At 42.3% G+C, this 17,071-nt stretch overlaps 1 protein-coding gene across 2 annotated transcripts in view; it reads right to left on the bottom strand.

Annotated features, from left to right (window-relative positions):
* Positions 1-17,071, bottom strand: part of Bmper (BMP binding endothelial regulator) — a 253,526-nt gene that overhangs the window by 67,478 nt on the left and 168,977 nt on the right. For both annotated transcript variants that reach the window (XM_041657223.1, XM_041657224.1), the window contains one exon: positions 12,152-12,488. In XM_041657223.1, the coding sequence (XP_041513157.1) occupies positions 12,152-12,488 (337 nt within the window). The remainder of the gene's footprint in view (positions 1-12,151; positions 12,489-17,071) is intronic.

Genomic DNA, 17,071 nt, shown 5'->3' with positions numbered 1-17,071 from the left:
CTGAAGGGTTTATACAGAACTTCTACAAGATCTGAGAAACCACAGATACCAACCTAAACTTCTATACCCAGCAAAGCTTTTCAATCACAATGATGGGGAAAGAAAACTATTCCATGATAAAAGCATATTTAATAAATTTCCATCCTCTACTCCAGCTCTTCAGAAGGCACTGGAAAGAAAGCTTTAGTCTAAAGAGAGGGTTACATATACTCAAGACGTCGCAAGAAATAAATGATCGCAGAACAGTTAATCAAAGGAGATGGATAGGGATACACAACAACAAAACAATAGTAATCAACACACACTTAGTAACCCTAAATTTTAGTTGCCTCATTTACCCAATACATAGGCAAAGACTAACAGATTGGGTTAGAAAATAAGATAATTTTTTCTGTTGCATCCAAGAAACACAACTCACCATCAAGGATAGCCATCACCTCTGAGCAGAAGGATGGAAAGAGGTATTCCAAGCAAATGGAACTAATCAGGAAGCAGAAGTAGCTACTTTAGTACCTGACAAAATAAATTTTAAATGAAAACAAATCAGAAGAGATAGAGAGGATATTACATACTAGCCTAAAGCAAATCCACCAAGAAAGAATTACAACCATAAACATTAATGCACCAAACACAAGGAAAAAAGAACCAGTACTACAGCTAAAATCACATATGGTCCCTCACACAGTGATAATGGGGGCCTTCACTACCCCACACTCACCAATACACAAGTTATTCAGACAACAATCAAACAGAGCTGCTGGAGTTAAAAAGCACTGTAGATCAAATGGACCTAATGGATACATACAGAACACTCCACTTCAATACTAAAGACTATAATTCCTTCTCAGGAGCTTTTGGAACTTATCACAAAATTAATGACATACGAGCAGACAGTGCAAGTCTCAATGGATATAAGAAAACTGAAAAAACAGACTGCATCCTATCTGGGCATCATGGATAAAAGCTGGGTATCAACAACAGAAAAGGCGAAAAGCATACAAACTCACCTAGACTGAACAATTCACTACCAAATGAAAATTGTGGGAAGACAGAACTCAAAAAGGAAATTTAAACATTTTCAAGATTGAATGAAAACAAAACACAGCACACCCAAATCCAGAGGACATGATGAAGGTGCTTCTAAAGGCAACGTCACAGCACTAAGTGTCTACATAAAAAATCCAGAAAGACCTCATATTAGCAACTTAAAGATACACCTGAAAGCTCCAGAAAAACAAGAAGAAATAATGTCCAAAAGCAGTAGATGGAAAGAAATAACCAAACTCAAGGCTGAAAACAACAATACATACAATCAATAAAATGAGATTGACAAGCTCCTAGCCAAATTAACTGAACATGGAGATAGAAGATGCAAATTAATAACAGTGGTGTTGAAAGAAGAGCTATTACAACAGATACTGAGGAAACCCAAAGAATCATAAGGATAGACTTTAAAGATCTCTTTCTGTTGGAAACCCTAAAAGAAAGAGTGTCTTGATATATGTGACCTATCAAAAACAGACTGAGATGAAACAAATAATTAAACAGACCAATAACCCCCAGTGAAATAGAAGAAATATCTGAAAATCTCCCAACCAAAAAGAGCCCAGGATCAGAAAAATTCAGCACAGAATTCTACCAGACTTCAAAAAAGAGTTAATGCTAATACCCCTCAAAAAATTCTATAAAATAGGAACTGAAGAAAACTGCCTAAGTCTTTTTATGAGACCACAATTACCCTGATACCCAGACTACAACAAAGAAAGACAATTACAGACAAATTTCTTATCAATAAAATACTAGAAAAGTGAATCCAAGAACACATCAAAAAGAATATCCACCATGACAGAGTAGGCTTTATTCCAGAGATGCAGGGATGGTTCAACATATGAAAAATCAATAAATGTAATCTATTAATAAACAGATTAAATGACAAAAAACACATGATCATCTCATTCGATGCAGAAAAGGCTTTTGACAAAATTTCATGTAACTTTATGATAAAAATTTCTGAGAGACTAAGGATACAAGGAACATACATCAATGAAATACTGATGATTGACAACAAGCCACAGTCAACATCAACCTAAACAGAAAGAAACTCAAAGCATTTCCACTAAAATCTGGAACAAGACAATGTTGTCCGTTCTCATTACCTTCATACCTAGTAAATAAAGTACTTAAAATCTTAGCTAGAGCAACAAGACAACCAAAGGCCACCAAATGGACACAAATAAGAAAGAAAGAAGTCAAACTACCTTTACTTACAGATGACATGATTTTATATATAAAAGATCCTAAAATCACAACAAGAAAGCTTATACAACTGACAAACACTTTTATCTGAGTGGCAAGATACAAAATTAATAAATGAAAGTCAATAGCTTTCTTATATACAAATGATGAACTGAGAAAGAAATCAGGGAAATAGTACATTTCAAAATAGCCTCCAAAAATATGCTTTAACCTAGCAGGTGAAAGACTTAATAAATAAATTAAATAAAAACTTTAAGACATTAAAGAAGATACTGAGATGGAAAGATTTCCCATGTTTAAAGATTTGTAGGATTAATACTGTAAAAGTAGCTATTCTACAAAAAGCAATCTACAGATTTAAAGCAGTTCTCATCAAAATTCCAACAGTATTTCACATAAATCACAATGTTCAACTTCATATGGTAACAGACAGAGAGACAGAGAGAGAAGACACACACATACACACACACACACACACACAGAGAGAGAGAGAGAGAGAGAGAGAGAGAGAGAGAGAGAGAGAAGACAATCCTGAATAATAAAAGAACTCTTGAAGTATCACCATCCCTGATTTCAAATTGTATATCACAGATCTATAGTAATGAACGCAGCATGATAGTGACATACACATTGACCAATAGAATCAAACAGAAGTGCACACCCGAGTTTTGACAAGGCAGCATCTCCAATGCAGTAATAGTGGTGCTCACATTGTAGGGCTGTTTGCAGAGGAAAGAAAATAGAGTCATATCAATCATGCCACGTAAAACTTACCTCCAAATGGATCAAGAACTGAACAGAAGACCAGATACCCTGAACCTGATAGAAAAATCAGGGAGTGGGCTTGAAATCATTGGTAAAGGAAAGGACTTTCTGAACAGGCATGGGCATCAAGATCAACAATTAATAAATGGAACCTCTTGGGAAGCTGTTGTATGGCAAAAAGTACCATCATTACAGTAAAGTATGAGCCTACAGAATGGGCAAACCATTTACCAGTTTACATCAAATAGAGAGTTAGTATCTAGAACATGTGAAGCATTGAAAAGAAACTGAAGATTAAGGAAACAAATAACCCAATTTAAAATGGGGTGCAGAACTCAATAGAGAATTCTCAAGATTAAACACAAATGGCTGAGAAACACTAAGAACTGTTCACTATCCTTAGCCACCAGAGAAGTGCAAATTAAAATGCTAGAGATCTCATCTTACCCTAGTGAGAATAGCCTAGATGAATAGAACAAACGACAACACATGCAGGGGAGGATGCAGGGAATGCTCATTGCTGGCAGGAGTGCAAACCGGTTCAGTTGCTGTGGAAATCACTGTGTGCTTCCTCAGAAAGCTGGACAGTAGTTTACCTCAGTACCTTGGGCAAGTGGACTTTACATCCTACTACAGAGACACTTGTTCATCCATATTCATTGCTGCTTTATCCATAATAGCCAGAAATTTGAAACAGTTTAGATATCTATCAACTAATGGATGGATGGATGATAACTTATAAAAATGAGGTACATTTGCAGAATGGAAGATTGTTCAGCTGTGAAGAAAAATGAAATTCCCAGATAAATGGATGGAACTAGAAACAGTCATCCTGAGCGATATATATAACTTAGACCCCCAAAGACAAATATACTATGTATTCTCTTATAAATGGATGTTAGCTTTTGACTTTTGATATGTATGCTACAATCAAAATAATCACAAAGATTGGGTCCATAGTAAAAACCAGGGAAAAGGAAGGTTTCTCCTAACAGTAAATAGAATATGGTGTTATGGAGTGGCAAAGGGAAAACCAGAATCAGAGGATTAACTGAGGGAGGGGAGAGCAGGGTGAAGTAGAAAATATGGGTAGGGGAAGTACATACTTAAGGTCTCTTGGGAAACTCTATGGAAACCTATTACTGTAGAAGTTTCCTAAATTACATACATATATAAAAGCAGTTTAAGTGAAGCACTGTATTGTGGGGGAGACAATGCCCCAGCTAGACATCTTATACCGCCAAGTAAAACCTCCAGTGCCAGGAATGTTAGACATCTTGTTAGGCCATTGACCAAAGGGGTCCTGTGGAACCACCCAAACATCATAGGCCATTTCCAGGGCTATTGGTTGCTCTTCACATCCTAATGGTAAGGCCCTAAGTGCTGAGGACAACAGTTACTTATGCCATGGAACATGGCTAAGTCCAGCTGGTGTCCAACTAGCAGCTATACCCTAGATGACTAGCATCCGTCCAGATCTTATCCATGGTGCTGGAAGATATTCTGTACACTCCCAGAGGAGAAAGGCAATCATCAATGTCACCAGTTACAAACCCTATAACCTACAACAGTGACCTGCCTGCAAGATATCCTGGCTCAACAGTGGCACTAATGTTATGTGAATAACTGCTTTTTTTTTTTTAAAGAAAATGGATTTAGGGCCAATTCTATGAGCTGGAACCCATACCTGACACAGATAAACTGCCAAAGAACCTGTAACTAGAAAGGTCAGGGGCCTGGAGGAAAGCCCACTGCTATTCTTCTGCTAAAGGAACATGGCAACAACATGATTCCTAATGACATCCTGCTATGTGGTGGTTTGGATGAGACTGCCCCCTCCCCCCCCAGGCTCATATAGCTGCAAGTTTAGTCCCTGGTTGTTGAACTGTTTGAGAAGGATTAGAAGAATTAGGGGGTGTATCTTTGCTGGAAAAAGAGTGTCACTGGGGGTGGACTTTGTAAAAAGCACAACAAAGTGTCATTCTTTCTGCCTGCTGGCTGGGGATCAGGAGGTAGCTCTCAGCTACTGCTTCGGCATCATGACTATCTTCATGCCACCATGGTCTCCACCATGATAATGGATTAACCCTCTACAACTGTAAGCAAGCTCCCAACTAGATGTTCTATTTTATGAGTTGACTTCATCATAACGTCTCTTCACAGCAACAGAACAGTGCCTAAGGCATTCTGTACCCATGGTCAGTGCCTCACTCAGCTCTTATCAGGGAAGTTTCTTCTTGTAGTACTTAGAAATTAATACAGAGGCCCACAATAGCACAACGCCCAAAGAGTAAGAGACTTTGGAAATTTAGTACCAAATGGAATGGCTTCATCAAACCCACCCTGCCTCAAGACTCAGGGATCTGGGCAGAAGAGCAGGTAGAAAGGTTATAAACGCCAGAGGTGGCAAATGATGCCAAGGAAGCAGTATCTTGCAGACACAACAGGACTGATGCACATGTGAACTCAGAGATCACGGTAGCACAAACAAGACCTGGACAAATTGCAAATCCCAGCACTGGAAAGCGGAAGCAGAAACGGAGTCCCACCCATAGCCAGGAAGCTATCTGTAAGTGATACCTGCTGGGAAAGGAAAAAATTGTTTTCCCCAATGCATATTGGGCATATCAGCCACACTCCAAGGAGGGCCCCTCACTCAGGAGTGGTTGGCCAACACAGAAACGCAATTGTTCTAGTTGGGTTCTTTGGACATTTTTAAAATCTCTTGTTGATTTGTTTTGAGAGAGAAAGCATAAAGTTGGGTGGGTATGGAGGTGAAAAGCATCTGGGAAGAGTGTAGTGAGGGAAACATGATCAAAATACATTTTAAATAATGTTTAAAGGCTTGTACACTGGGAATCACGCCCATTAAGGACCGTGCAGGAATGCCATGGCCTCTAAATACCTGGGTTCCACTGTACTTCACCTTCTCATCTTGACTTCTCTGTTCTGGAATATGATTCAACCATGACTTCAGAGTCCTGTACACAACACCAGGGATGTTACCTTTCTCCAGGTTTTCCCATACTGTTTGTAGTCTGACCTTTGCCTTCAGGCTGCATGGGCTGTGTCTCTCTGGGAAACTCAGTTGTGGAGGGGAGAAAGGTTGACACTGGCTGCTAAACATCGTAAGGAGCACTGTGAGAGGCAGAGGTGCCAAAGCACCTTGGGTTTCTCAGTTGGCATCTGGGGGAAGCTGAAGGAGATGTGAAGGCACGAGACATGAGGTAGCTGCCTTCACCACTTTCTTCACTGGGATCTCTGTGTGAAGTCGAATATCATTCAGAGCGGTTGCCACTCCTCTCAACTCTACAAGCCCTCAAACTACAAGAGTGTTTCAAAAACACCCCAGAATAACGCAAAACATTACTACATGTGACTATTGTTTGAGGAAAATGCAAATAGGAAAGTTAAGACCTAAGACACATTCTTAGCATTTTTACATAATTTGATACTAATCATTTTGGGCCCAAACATATTCAACTGGCTATTTAAAGAAACTTTCTGTGATTACAAGGGATTTGATCACATCTCGAAATTCTGCATCAAATTACCAAAGAGGTCAAACTGATGTGTGAAGAGAAACAAAAATTAGCAAAATCTTAAGTTTCCTAAAGGATAAAAAAAGCATTGACTGGTATGCATTTACCTTTTATTCTTCTATAAGGTGGTAATTTTCAAATGTTTAGACAACAGTTTATTAGAAGAGATACTGAATTAAATAAAAGATCAAAATGAAATAGGTTACAAATCGTAGACTTTCCAAAAGTAAATAGTTCACAGAGACCAAATTATTTTGGCTTTATGGAAAAAATATCATGTATAGAATCTGCTTGTTGTAAGCTTCATAAACTTAAAGACACTCAGAAGAGGAAACACTGAGAGACATACACTTCACGTTCTCACAAACACATAGGTGTGTGTGTGTGTGTGTGTGTGTGTGTGTGAAAGAGAGAGAGAGAAACAACTTTCTTCTTCATCAATAAGAGATAGATACAGAAGGATAAGAAAAAGACAAAATAAAATTCCAACATAATTCACACTAGTGGTACCTTCTGATATAAAGGCAATAGTTCCTCATCCTATAATAACTCAGAAAACACATCAAAGCCATGATTCTGAGCACTTGGGATGATTTCAGAAATTCTACCTGTGCTTTCAAGTACACGATGCAAAAGCTGTGGTATGTCAGGTGATTGTTGCTTCTGTTTTCCTTCTCCAACAAACGAATGGCACAACAATGGCCATGTGGTCCTAACTAGCACTTCTTTCAGTCTCAAGAAAAAGAAACAGTTCATTTTCAAATGGTTCATTTTTAAGTTGTTCAAGGTTTTTGCCAGCAAGAACCTAAAACTTGAGGTTGCTGTAAGAGATCAGGAATTACCAGTGACGAGAGAATTAAAGAGCTGACTGGGGCTCAGGAAGGTCCCCATGGAAAATCAGGCACGTAGGATGGGGACACAATGGACTTGAGCAATCCGTCTGCCACGTGCCCGTACCACACTGCCCATCACCTTCACTCCTCAGAAAGACTATGAGCTTGCTGAGGCCAGATGGGGCCTGTGGAGCTTTGCTGGCTTCGCAGTGGTTACAGCTGGGGAGGGACAGCCTTCTGATTGGCTCCAGCTTGCTCTCACTGGGTTAGCAGCTTATTCTCAATCTCCTGCTTCAGAAAGTCAACCCCAACCCGCACAACTGTGCATCTCTTGAGCATCACAGAGCAGTTGCCTTTCTATGTGGGACTTCATTTCTGTTCTTCTAAGAAAGGAGGAAGACTCAGGACCCTTCCAACATGGTCCCTCCGACTTCAGAGTGAGGGAGGACACACCCTTCTGTGGAGTCAGGGTGGTAGTAGGCTGTGTGACTGGCAGGATTGTTTAAATCTCTCCTGCAAACTGTTACTGTCATTTCCAGAGAAGAGAAGAAGCCCCAAGGCCACTCCACACTACACCAGGCCGCTGACAGGCAGAACACAAGCCAATTCCCCAATATACCACCTTAGTCTGTGTGTTCAAAGGCCTCAAGAGCATGCCTGACTTGGCCCAGGCTCACTACATCAAGCCCCTGATACAAACACTATGTACTATGTTGCTATGGGTGCTGCAGACCTTTTAAAGGACACAAGGGGGCAACCACCTGGCCACCGAAGGAGTCAGTTCCTTCTGGTTTTGTGCACTGAATTAGTTCCTTGGGATATGTGCCAAAGTGAAGTTGTTCAACTGCTGAACTCAAAGGAGTTAGCACTAATTAAATCACCAGAGGCAAATGACATGGGAATTTGGAGGGAAAAAAAAAAATCTCCATGTCCCTGATCTCTGATTTTTGTTTTCAGTGAAATCCTTTGATGAGATAGGCAGATGAGGCCAAATAATGGTACAGCCACTCCATCCCAGTTTCAGCAGGGAGAAGAGTCCAATCCAAGCCTTCAACTGGAGTGGGAGCACTTCCAAAGCAGGCCCTTTTCATCTTTGTCGTCTAATTGGTAGTAGAGGACATGGTGGCAGCCAACAATTCCAGCACCTTCAGCTCTGTGGTTCAAACCTCATTAAATATCAATAGCAGCTCTTATTGTCCCAGCTCCACAGATAGAGAAGCAAGGCTGGTAAAGAAAGGCTGAGCGGCCTGAAAGCAGGGAGTCCACAATACAGATACTCTCAATAACTATATTCTCCCAAGTCCCACCGGACATCAAGATTCCCAGTAAAGTCTGGGACGTCCAGGTGGTTAACTCATTCACAATCTCTAATTAGGACTCAGGAGGAAAGGGGTGGAGCCAACCTCAGGGGCAGAACAAGGGGTGGCGGGGAAGCGAACCCAGAGGATTGGAATTATAACAGGAAAATGGCTGAAGGAATTGAATTGTGACTGAAGCCAAACGGTTTGGCAGAGGCAGCCATGCTTGGGGATCTGTGATGACAGGGACAGTCTTTTTCCATCCCACTTCGAGCTGGCTTTATAGAACTTTATCTTTTATGTCCAAAGATCAAATTAAAATAAAAAGATCACATTTAATGAGAGCTAAGGGAAATAAAGTGGTGGCAATTAAAGAGTAAAAATAACTTCTCTGTGGTTGCAGACCACAGGAGTTTCCTAGTTTTAAGAGGCCACAGGCAAATCACTTACACAAGGCCTTTTGGGCTGCATTCCTCTCGTGTTTCCTCCCACACCCATGGCGGCTAAAGTTAGAGGCAGCGCTTGAACTCCTGGAATGGTGTAGTAACCAGAAGAGCAGCAGGCCAAACTCATCAACTTACAAACGCAGCTTTGTTGCAAGAAGTCAAATGCAAGCCCCTATGCAGTGTACCATGGCCGTGACCCGAAGTTAACGGGGGTAAAAGACGAAGCCCTAATCTTAATGAGATTCTTTTCTTTCCCTGACCTCAAACAGATCTACTGTCCCTGACTGGGGACATTCAGTCTCATAGTTGATCTACGTCCAGGGAATTCTCACTCGGCGCCTTAGTTTTCCACGTGCAGATTGGATCTGAACTAGACCACGAAGCACATGTGAATTGTCTGTCAGACCTAGGATAATCCAGCTCCCTCAAATACAAAACAGAGGCCTGTCTGATCTGAGATTCCATTTCAGTCAGGACCTGTACTCAGGAAACTTGCTATCAGGCAGTCGTCAATCTTCAGATCGGGCTAGGTACCAAAAAACATCTGCAGCTTAGGGATGGCTTCCCAGGACACCTTCAGACAAACAATCGCATCTTCCTAGAGAAGACAAGCTTCCCAGAACACCTGGACACACACACGCATCTGCCCATTGAAGACAAGCTTCCCAGGACACCTTCAGACACACAATCACATCTGCCCAGAGAAGACAAGCTTCCCAGGACACCTTCAGACACACAATCGCATCTGCCCAGAGAAAACAAGCTTCCCAGGACACCTTCAGACACACAATCGCATCTGCCCAGAGAAGACAAGCTTCCCAGAACCCCTGCAGACACACAATCGCATCTGCCCAGAGAAGACAAGCTTCCTAGGACACCTGCAGACACACAATCACATCTGCCCAGAAATGACAAGCTTCCCAGAACACCTGCAGGCACAGAAGCAGATTTACCCAGAGAAGACAAGCCTGGTAAAATTTAAAATTTACCAATTCTGGACAAGATGAGTTACTTAGCAGAAAGAAGTGGGGGGGCTACCCTATAATTTAAAGCCTTATCCCACATCTGATAGAGGATTAATATCCAAAATACATAAAGAACTCTAGAAACTAAATATCAACAAACCAAACAGTCTAACTGAAAAATGGGGTATGGATCTAAACAGAGAATTCTTCATAGAAGAATCTCGAATGGCTGCAAAACACTTAAACGTTCAACATCCTTAGTCACCAGGGAAATGCAAATCAAAAGCACTTTGAGATTCTGTCTTCTACTTGTCAGAATGGTTAAGCTCAGTAACACAAGTGACGGCTCCTGCTGATGAGCATGTGGAGGAAGGGGATCATCCTCTACTTCTGGTGGGAATGCAAACTTGTACAGCCACTGTGGAAATCAACAGGGCAGTTCCTCAGAAAACTGCCAATCAATCTACCTCAAGACCACTCTTCACTATATACCCCCAAAACACTCCATCCTACCACAAGGACACTTGCTTGACTATGCTCATAGTGACTTTATTCATAATAACCAGAAACTGGGAACAACCTAGATGTTCCTCAGCTGAAGAAATGCATAAAGAAAATGTGGTACAGGTACATTTACATGATGGAGCATTACTCAGCTGTTTTTAAAAAATAACATCTTAAAATCTGCAGGCAAATGGATGGGAGTAGAAAAAAAGTCATCCTGAGTGAGGCAACTCAGACCCAAAAGGACAAACATATATGTATTCACCGTTCAGTGGATATTAGCTGTTAAGTAAAGGATAATCATGTGTAACCCACAGACCCAGAGAGGCTAAGTAGCAAAGAGGGTTCTGGGGGGATGCATGGATCTTTCTGGGAAGGGGACTGAAGGTGGCTGGAGATAGAAACTGGAGAAATCAAGTGGGGGAGGAAGGAATGGAGGGAAAGAGTATGGGGAGAGACAGCTGGAACTGGGGGGCTGAGCAATGTGGGAACCTAGTGCAATGGAAATTTCCTAGACTCTACGAGGGTGACTCTAGCAAGGATTCTTAGTAATGGAGGTATGGAGCCTGAACTGGCCATCTTCTGTAACCAGACAAGGCTTAAAGGGATGGAACTGGGACACCAATCCAGCCACCAAACCTCTGACCTACAACCTGTCCTGCCTGCAAGATGTGCTAGGACAATGGTGGCCCAGAGCTTGTGGCCAACCAGCCACTGATCTGAGACCCATCCCACAGGAGGGACCCCATACCTAACACTGCCTAGATGGCGAGAACCATAAGTTGAATAGCATAGAGACCCAGAGAACCAAACATGACTTTCCTCCCTAAAAGAACCAATGAAATGATTCCTGCTATACTCATAGATCAATGCCTAGCCCACTTGTTATCAGAAAAGCTTCCTCCAGCAGCTGATGGGAGAAGATGCAGAGACCCAGAGCTAAACATTAGGCAGAGCTCTGGGAGTCCTGCAGAAGATGGGGAAGAGGTATCTGAGAAGCCAAAGGGGTAAAGGACACCACAAGAACACAGCCCCCACTATCAATCAATTGAGCAGTAATTTAAAGTAGTAACTCAAAGACCGAAGTGGCAATCACATATATGTTATGGTTGTTAGCTTGGGTTTTTTTGTGGGACTCCTAACAGTATGAATGGGGTATCTCTGACCTTTTTTTTTTTAACTTTCTCTTGGGACCCTTCACCTCCCACTGAGTTCCCTCATCCAGCCTTGATATGAGCTTTTCTTTTTTGTATTTATTTTGTTTTGTTTTTTTACCTAGTCTTATTGCAACTTGTTATGACATATTCAGTTGATATTCCTGGCCTGCTCTTTTCAGAAGAGAAACAAATTAGTGGATCTGGTGGAGAGGATATTTGTGGAGGGAACGGGGAGGAGTGGAAGGAGGGAAAACTTTGGTTAGAAAGTACTGTATGAGAGAAGAACAAATAAAAGAAAGACAAAAAGATGGGACACACTTGGTTCCAAGGCCAAGCGTACTCCCAGTCTATAATCCAAGCATGGGCCTCAGCACACTGAACTCACCTGTAGAAAGTCGTATAGTCCATGGTTGAGTGGCAGGTCTGAAACTCCCAGGACTTGAGTTTCTGGCATTCTCGATGGGCTCGCAGCTTCACCTTCACTGTGCCTTGGCACAGCTCTGGCACTGGTTTTCTCTGTGGCCTGTTGCAGAATTCGTTGGACTCCACCCTCCACGACTCAGCAAAGTCATCCACGTCGAACTTGAAGTTTCCGTCTCCACCAATCAGGTCATCGCGTTTATGCCCATTGTAGTTGCCACAGAGACCACAGAGCTTGCCCTTGAGATGGGGGGCAGCCATGACCTCCACAAAACTGTCTCCATCCCAGGATATCTCCAGACCTAGAGGACAAGAGGACAGAAGGATCACCCACCCCAGAACACACCAACAGTTCCCAAATGTATGCATCTTTCTCAGTTCGCTACCTTCAAATCAGCCTTCAGTGAGCAACCCTGACTACTGTCTCAACCCTTAATGGCCTTTAATCTCAATCTACATTTGATCACATTCATTCTTACATAAATTAAATAAATGATTTTATTTAGAGAGCTTAGAATTTATCAGCTATATAAAATTTCCCTTTGTGATATCTTCTGTAGTGTCTGACTTCCATTGAAAACTACTATCACTATAGTATGCTAGAGTTTATTATTTTTAATTTTTCCAAAAGCAGTTGTGTTTGTCCAAATTGTGTCCTTGCTTCTTCAATAATGACAATAATATGGAAACACAAAGAAATAAGCATAGTACCCCTAATGCCTTCTTCATGTTATTATCCAAATACTCTCCTATGTACCTATTCCTTTAAATATCAAGGGATATTTCTAAACTGTCTACTATAAGGAGAATATTAAAAGAACACATATATAAGCTGTGCCTGTATATTCAGAAGATGATACTTGAATTCTTGAAAGTATTCACTCCTTATTATGTGTAGACTCCTGAGACACAGGCCACCAACAGACATTTCCTGGAGGTCAATGGCTGGGGCCTTTTACTTCAGTGCCTCCATCCTGGGATGCATACAGTATCTGAGGAGGTACTGCAGACCACCAGGATGGGGGCAAAATTCTTCTTGTATATCTACCATCAGACCAGTGCTTCCTTTCTTGCTCACAAAGTCTTCACTCCAGAGGATAAAGAACACCCTTCTTGTTTTGCTGAACTGAGTAAAGGATTTGTATGAAAACATGGAACCAGAAATGCTAGGCTAGGTTTTGAGGAACATCTCTAGCCAATGACATCTCTGAACAGTGAACTTCTGAGACACATGTAGGAGAGCCGGGCTATATTGTAGTGGCATGGTCCAGGTAAGTCTGGCTAGGCAGTCAAGAAGAAACCCCCTGCAATCAGCTCCGATACTGTATGTGACGCTACTGCCCTCAAGAGAAAGGAGAATTTTGTGTGAAAAGCCGTTAAACGTTTGTCATAAAGAAAATGACTAACTTTTTCTTTTTTTCTAAGTGCCCAGTGGCACCATCTTGCCTGACTAATCTCTAGCAGGGCCTGAGCCCCATGGTGACTGTTGAAAAGCCACCGTAGCATGAACATCCCAAGTGCCTGAACAACACATTTGTGTGATGTCTGTCCTGGACATCTTCATCACGGACACTGTCTGCTAAGAGCAGCAGTCTCAGAGGAAGCCTTCCATACAGGAGGGTCCCTGCCCCCTCCTGATTTTCTCATGTATAGACCCTTGTGCTCCTAATAAAACTAGTCTTTCATTTTGCTTGCCCTGAGCCTCTAGAAAGAGAAGAAATGACTTTCCCCCTAAAATCTACTGTCTTCGTTCCCAAATTGCCAACTAGGCAGACAAGCACATGTTTGCAGATGAGATGAGGGTGAATCTGAGGGAGGAAAAGAAAGGGAGGGAGGGAAGAAGAGAGGGAGGGAAGGAGAGAAGAAGAAAAAAAAGGAAGCAAGCTAGCTAGGTAGATGGAGGGAAGAAGAATTGGTCTTTCACAAGGCAATGCCTTCAGGGTACCAGAGGAGACATGAGAAAGAGATCCGGAGGACAAATCGTACACCAGAATTTCCTAGGTATGAACGTGCTCACAGGCGGAAAGAAGGCCAGCCAAATGGCTTTCCCATGAGGAAGCCATGCAGATGCCACAAGACAGAGTTACTCTATGGAGAGGTATTGGCAAAAATTAGCCAGTGGCCCCAAACTGAGATCCATAAAGGAAAAACAAAAAACAAACAACAAACCACAACAACAACAACAAAAAAACCCCAAGAAAACCACTGTGCACTAAATTTAAGGAATAGAGCATTCTAAATCCAAGGCAAATGGTTGAATAGCTTCTTGGTTAGGAGAACAGGTTGAGTTCAGAGAAGCAACTTAATAGATTGAGAAAAGGAAGAATTAAAGGAGGTCATAGACAAAGTGTCTCAGGAGAAATTTGGTGAATATGAACAGAGAGAAGGGTCATAGGACTGGAACACCCACACTGCTCCTGACATGTGGTACTGTGTAACACAGTGCCAACCATGAGAGCCATAGCTCTTCTACAACACCATGTCCATGTCTCTACACTCATCTGAGTACCTGGCTCCCAGAATGCACGCTGTAAATGAAGGCATCCACCCTGGGATGCTAATCCATTGACTCTGTAAAGCCAACTAAATTCTGAGTTTCACGCTAGTTAAGGCACTGAAATAACTGTTTTGAAAGAAGGCAAACACAGTTTAAAATGATTTGCAGTATGCTCTCCAAGGTGCAGAAGAAACCTGATGTCTCAAGCCTGCAGCCAGGCCGTTACTCAGCAAGAAAAACGAGGGGAGAAAATCAGTTCCATCCCAAGTCCAACTTTTAAAGCACAGTTCCAAAGATTTTCCATGTTGCACAATTTTCCAAACTGCAAACCTCTTTCTTAGACAGCAGGCAAATACTGCTCTTCCAAGTACCACAGATAGTGAGGAATTTACTCCCAAGGGGTCCATTGTCACCACTGACAATGGTAAAATTGACTCTGAACCTTTGGGCAACTTAGTACTTCAAATCCAGCATGGAGAACAAAAGTATTACTGTGTTCCCCTTCCACAAGGGCCTAGTGGTCTGCACATACCTAGAGATGTGTGGACTAGCTCTGTTCTCTCTCAGCAGGGCCTAGTGGTCTGCACATGCCTGGAGACATGTAGACTCACTGTGTCTTTAATAAGCTCTGCTCAAAACTCATGACATCTCATTCATAAAACATGGTCCCCAAAGTGTTCATCTTTCTATGTTACTAGCACATTGAGATTACCCCTGGCCAGTGCCAGGCTTCATCCAGGGGGAAAAGAATTTTCTACAGATGTCTTTGTGTGTCATGCGATCATTTCTGTCTGTGTCTATGTGAATGCATTTACCCTCTATAAGAGTAAAATCCCTCTGGCGCAGCAGAGTTATGAGAGGCCAAGAGCTAATCAGCTGCAATTGAGGGGCGGACTCTTCTTGATGGGCTTTTAAATGGGGGTCTCAAGAGAGGAAAACATCAGGACAGGGTTCAAGGGGCAGGAGATGGCCCCTTCTGCAGCTGGGATGACTTTCCCAGTGTTCTGAATGAGAAACTGGGTAGAAATATCTAGCTAGCCATGAGCGGGCGAAAACGGAAGCACACACGGTGACATCCAGGCCTGCAAGCAGCAGCCACATTCCTTCCACTGTAGGGAGGGCCTTCCCGCTGGCCCTCCTCACCAGTGGGTCTTTCCCAACCTGCTTTTTGTATTGTTTTGGTTTTTGGTTACTGACGCTTTCTCTACAGTCCACTTAAGGAGAGCAGGAGCTGTAAAAGTCTGTATATATTCCAGAGTGAGTTAGAAAACCTGATGATTCTTCTGTTCAAGTTTAATACCAGGATACATTCCAAGTTCGACGAGTATACAGCTGTACAGAAATATAGTTCAAAGCATGTTCCTCGTGAACGGACACTTTCGGGCAGACCTTATGTACTCAGGGAGAGCTGATGAAGAAAACTGATGACAGAGAAAAGAAGTTTTCATTTCCATTATTGGCTAAGAACTCAGTTGGGAGAGGGTGTGTGGTGACGGGCAGCGATGCAGCTAAGACCAGTCATTAGCAGGTAGGCAGCAGCAGCCTGATTCCGCCACATTGCCACCACCTGGACAGCACAGCCAGATTCCATCATCAAGTGCTAAGTCTCTAAACCACAAAGACAAAAGCAGCAGCCTCTCTTCCTGCCCTGTCCCGGCTGAGGGCCGGGGGTAAACTGCCATTCTGAAGACAGGACCCTTTGATCTAGACTAGGAACCAACACAAAACTCAGAGGAAGATGAGCACTCAGAGGAAACGCCATGCTATTTGAACTAGACAAGCAATGGGTGATTAAGGTGAAAATATCCCTAAGGGGTATTCAAACTGAGATGGCTAAATCAGAGTGGGAACACTACGGTCTGGAAAACCAGTCATTTCATTCAAAGCCCAGTGCAAAGGAAGTTCAGTGCTCAGAAGAAGGAGCTCTTCTCAGGGGAGTAGGCTCGTGTGATCTGTGCACTGCAATCGTTCGGCTGGGTGTGAGGGGTGCGGGACAAATCACTTGCATCATGGAAAGAGAGATGGAAACATAAAAGAAATTGGAAGATTGAGCTCCAGGTCCAGTGTAGTAAAATTCACTAATCTGATTATGATATTTATGAGCTATCATTATTTTCTTAGCAGCCCTGACTGTCCTTTTACTCATTCTTTACAACATGGAATCCTACAAAAGACATACTTATTCCATAAGGTTTTGCCAGCCGTACATGAAACAGGACTGAACCTCCTAGGCTGTTAGTAATCTTCCAGTACTTCTTTGAGAACTGGGCCATGACTGACTAATAATTTCCATATCAGTACAATCCATTGTGTCTCACTGGCTTGCAAACAGATATGCAGGATGCTTCTAATTACTTCTGTGTAGTAACAGCCCATTTTGGATATACT

Source organism: Microtus oregoni, unplaced genomic scaffold, assembly GCF_018167655.1.
Source record: "Microtus oregoni isolate MIOR12 unplaced genomic scaffold, Mior012 000008F_ref0000371, whole genome shotgun sequence".
Taxonomy (NCBI): domain Eukaryota; kingdom Metazoa; phylum Chordata; class Mammalia; order Rodentia; family Cricetidae; genus Microtus; species Microtus oregoni.
This window is presented reverse-complemented; position numbering and strand designations above follow the sequence as displayed.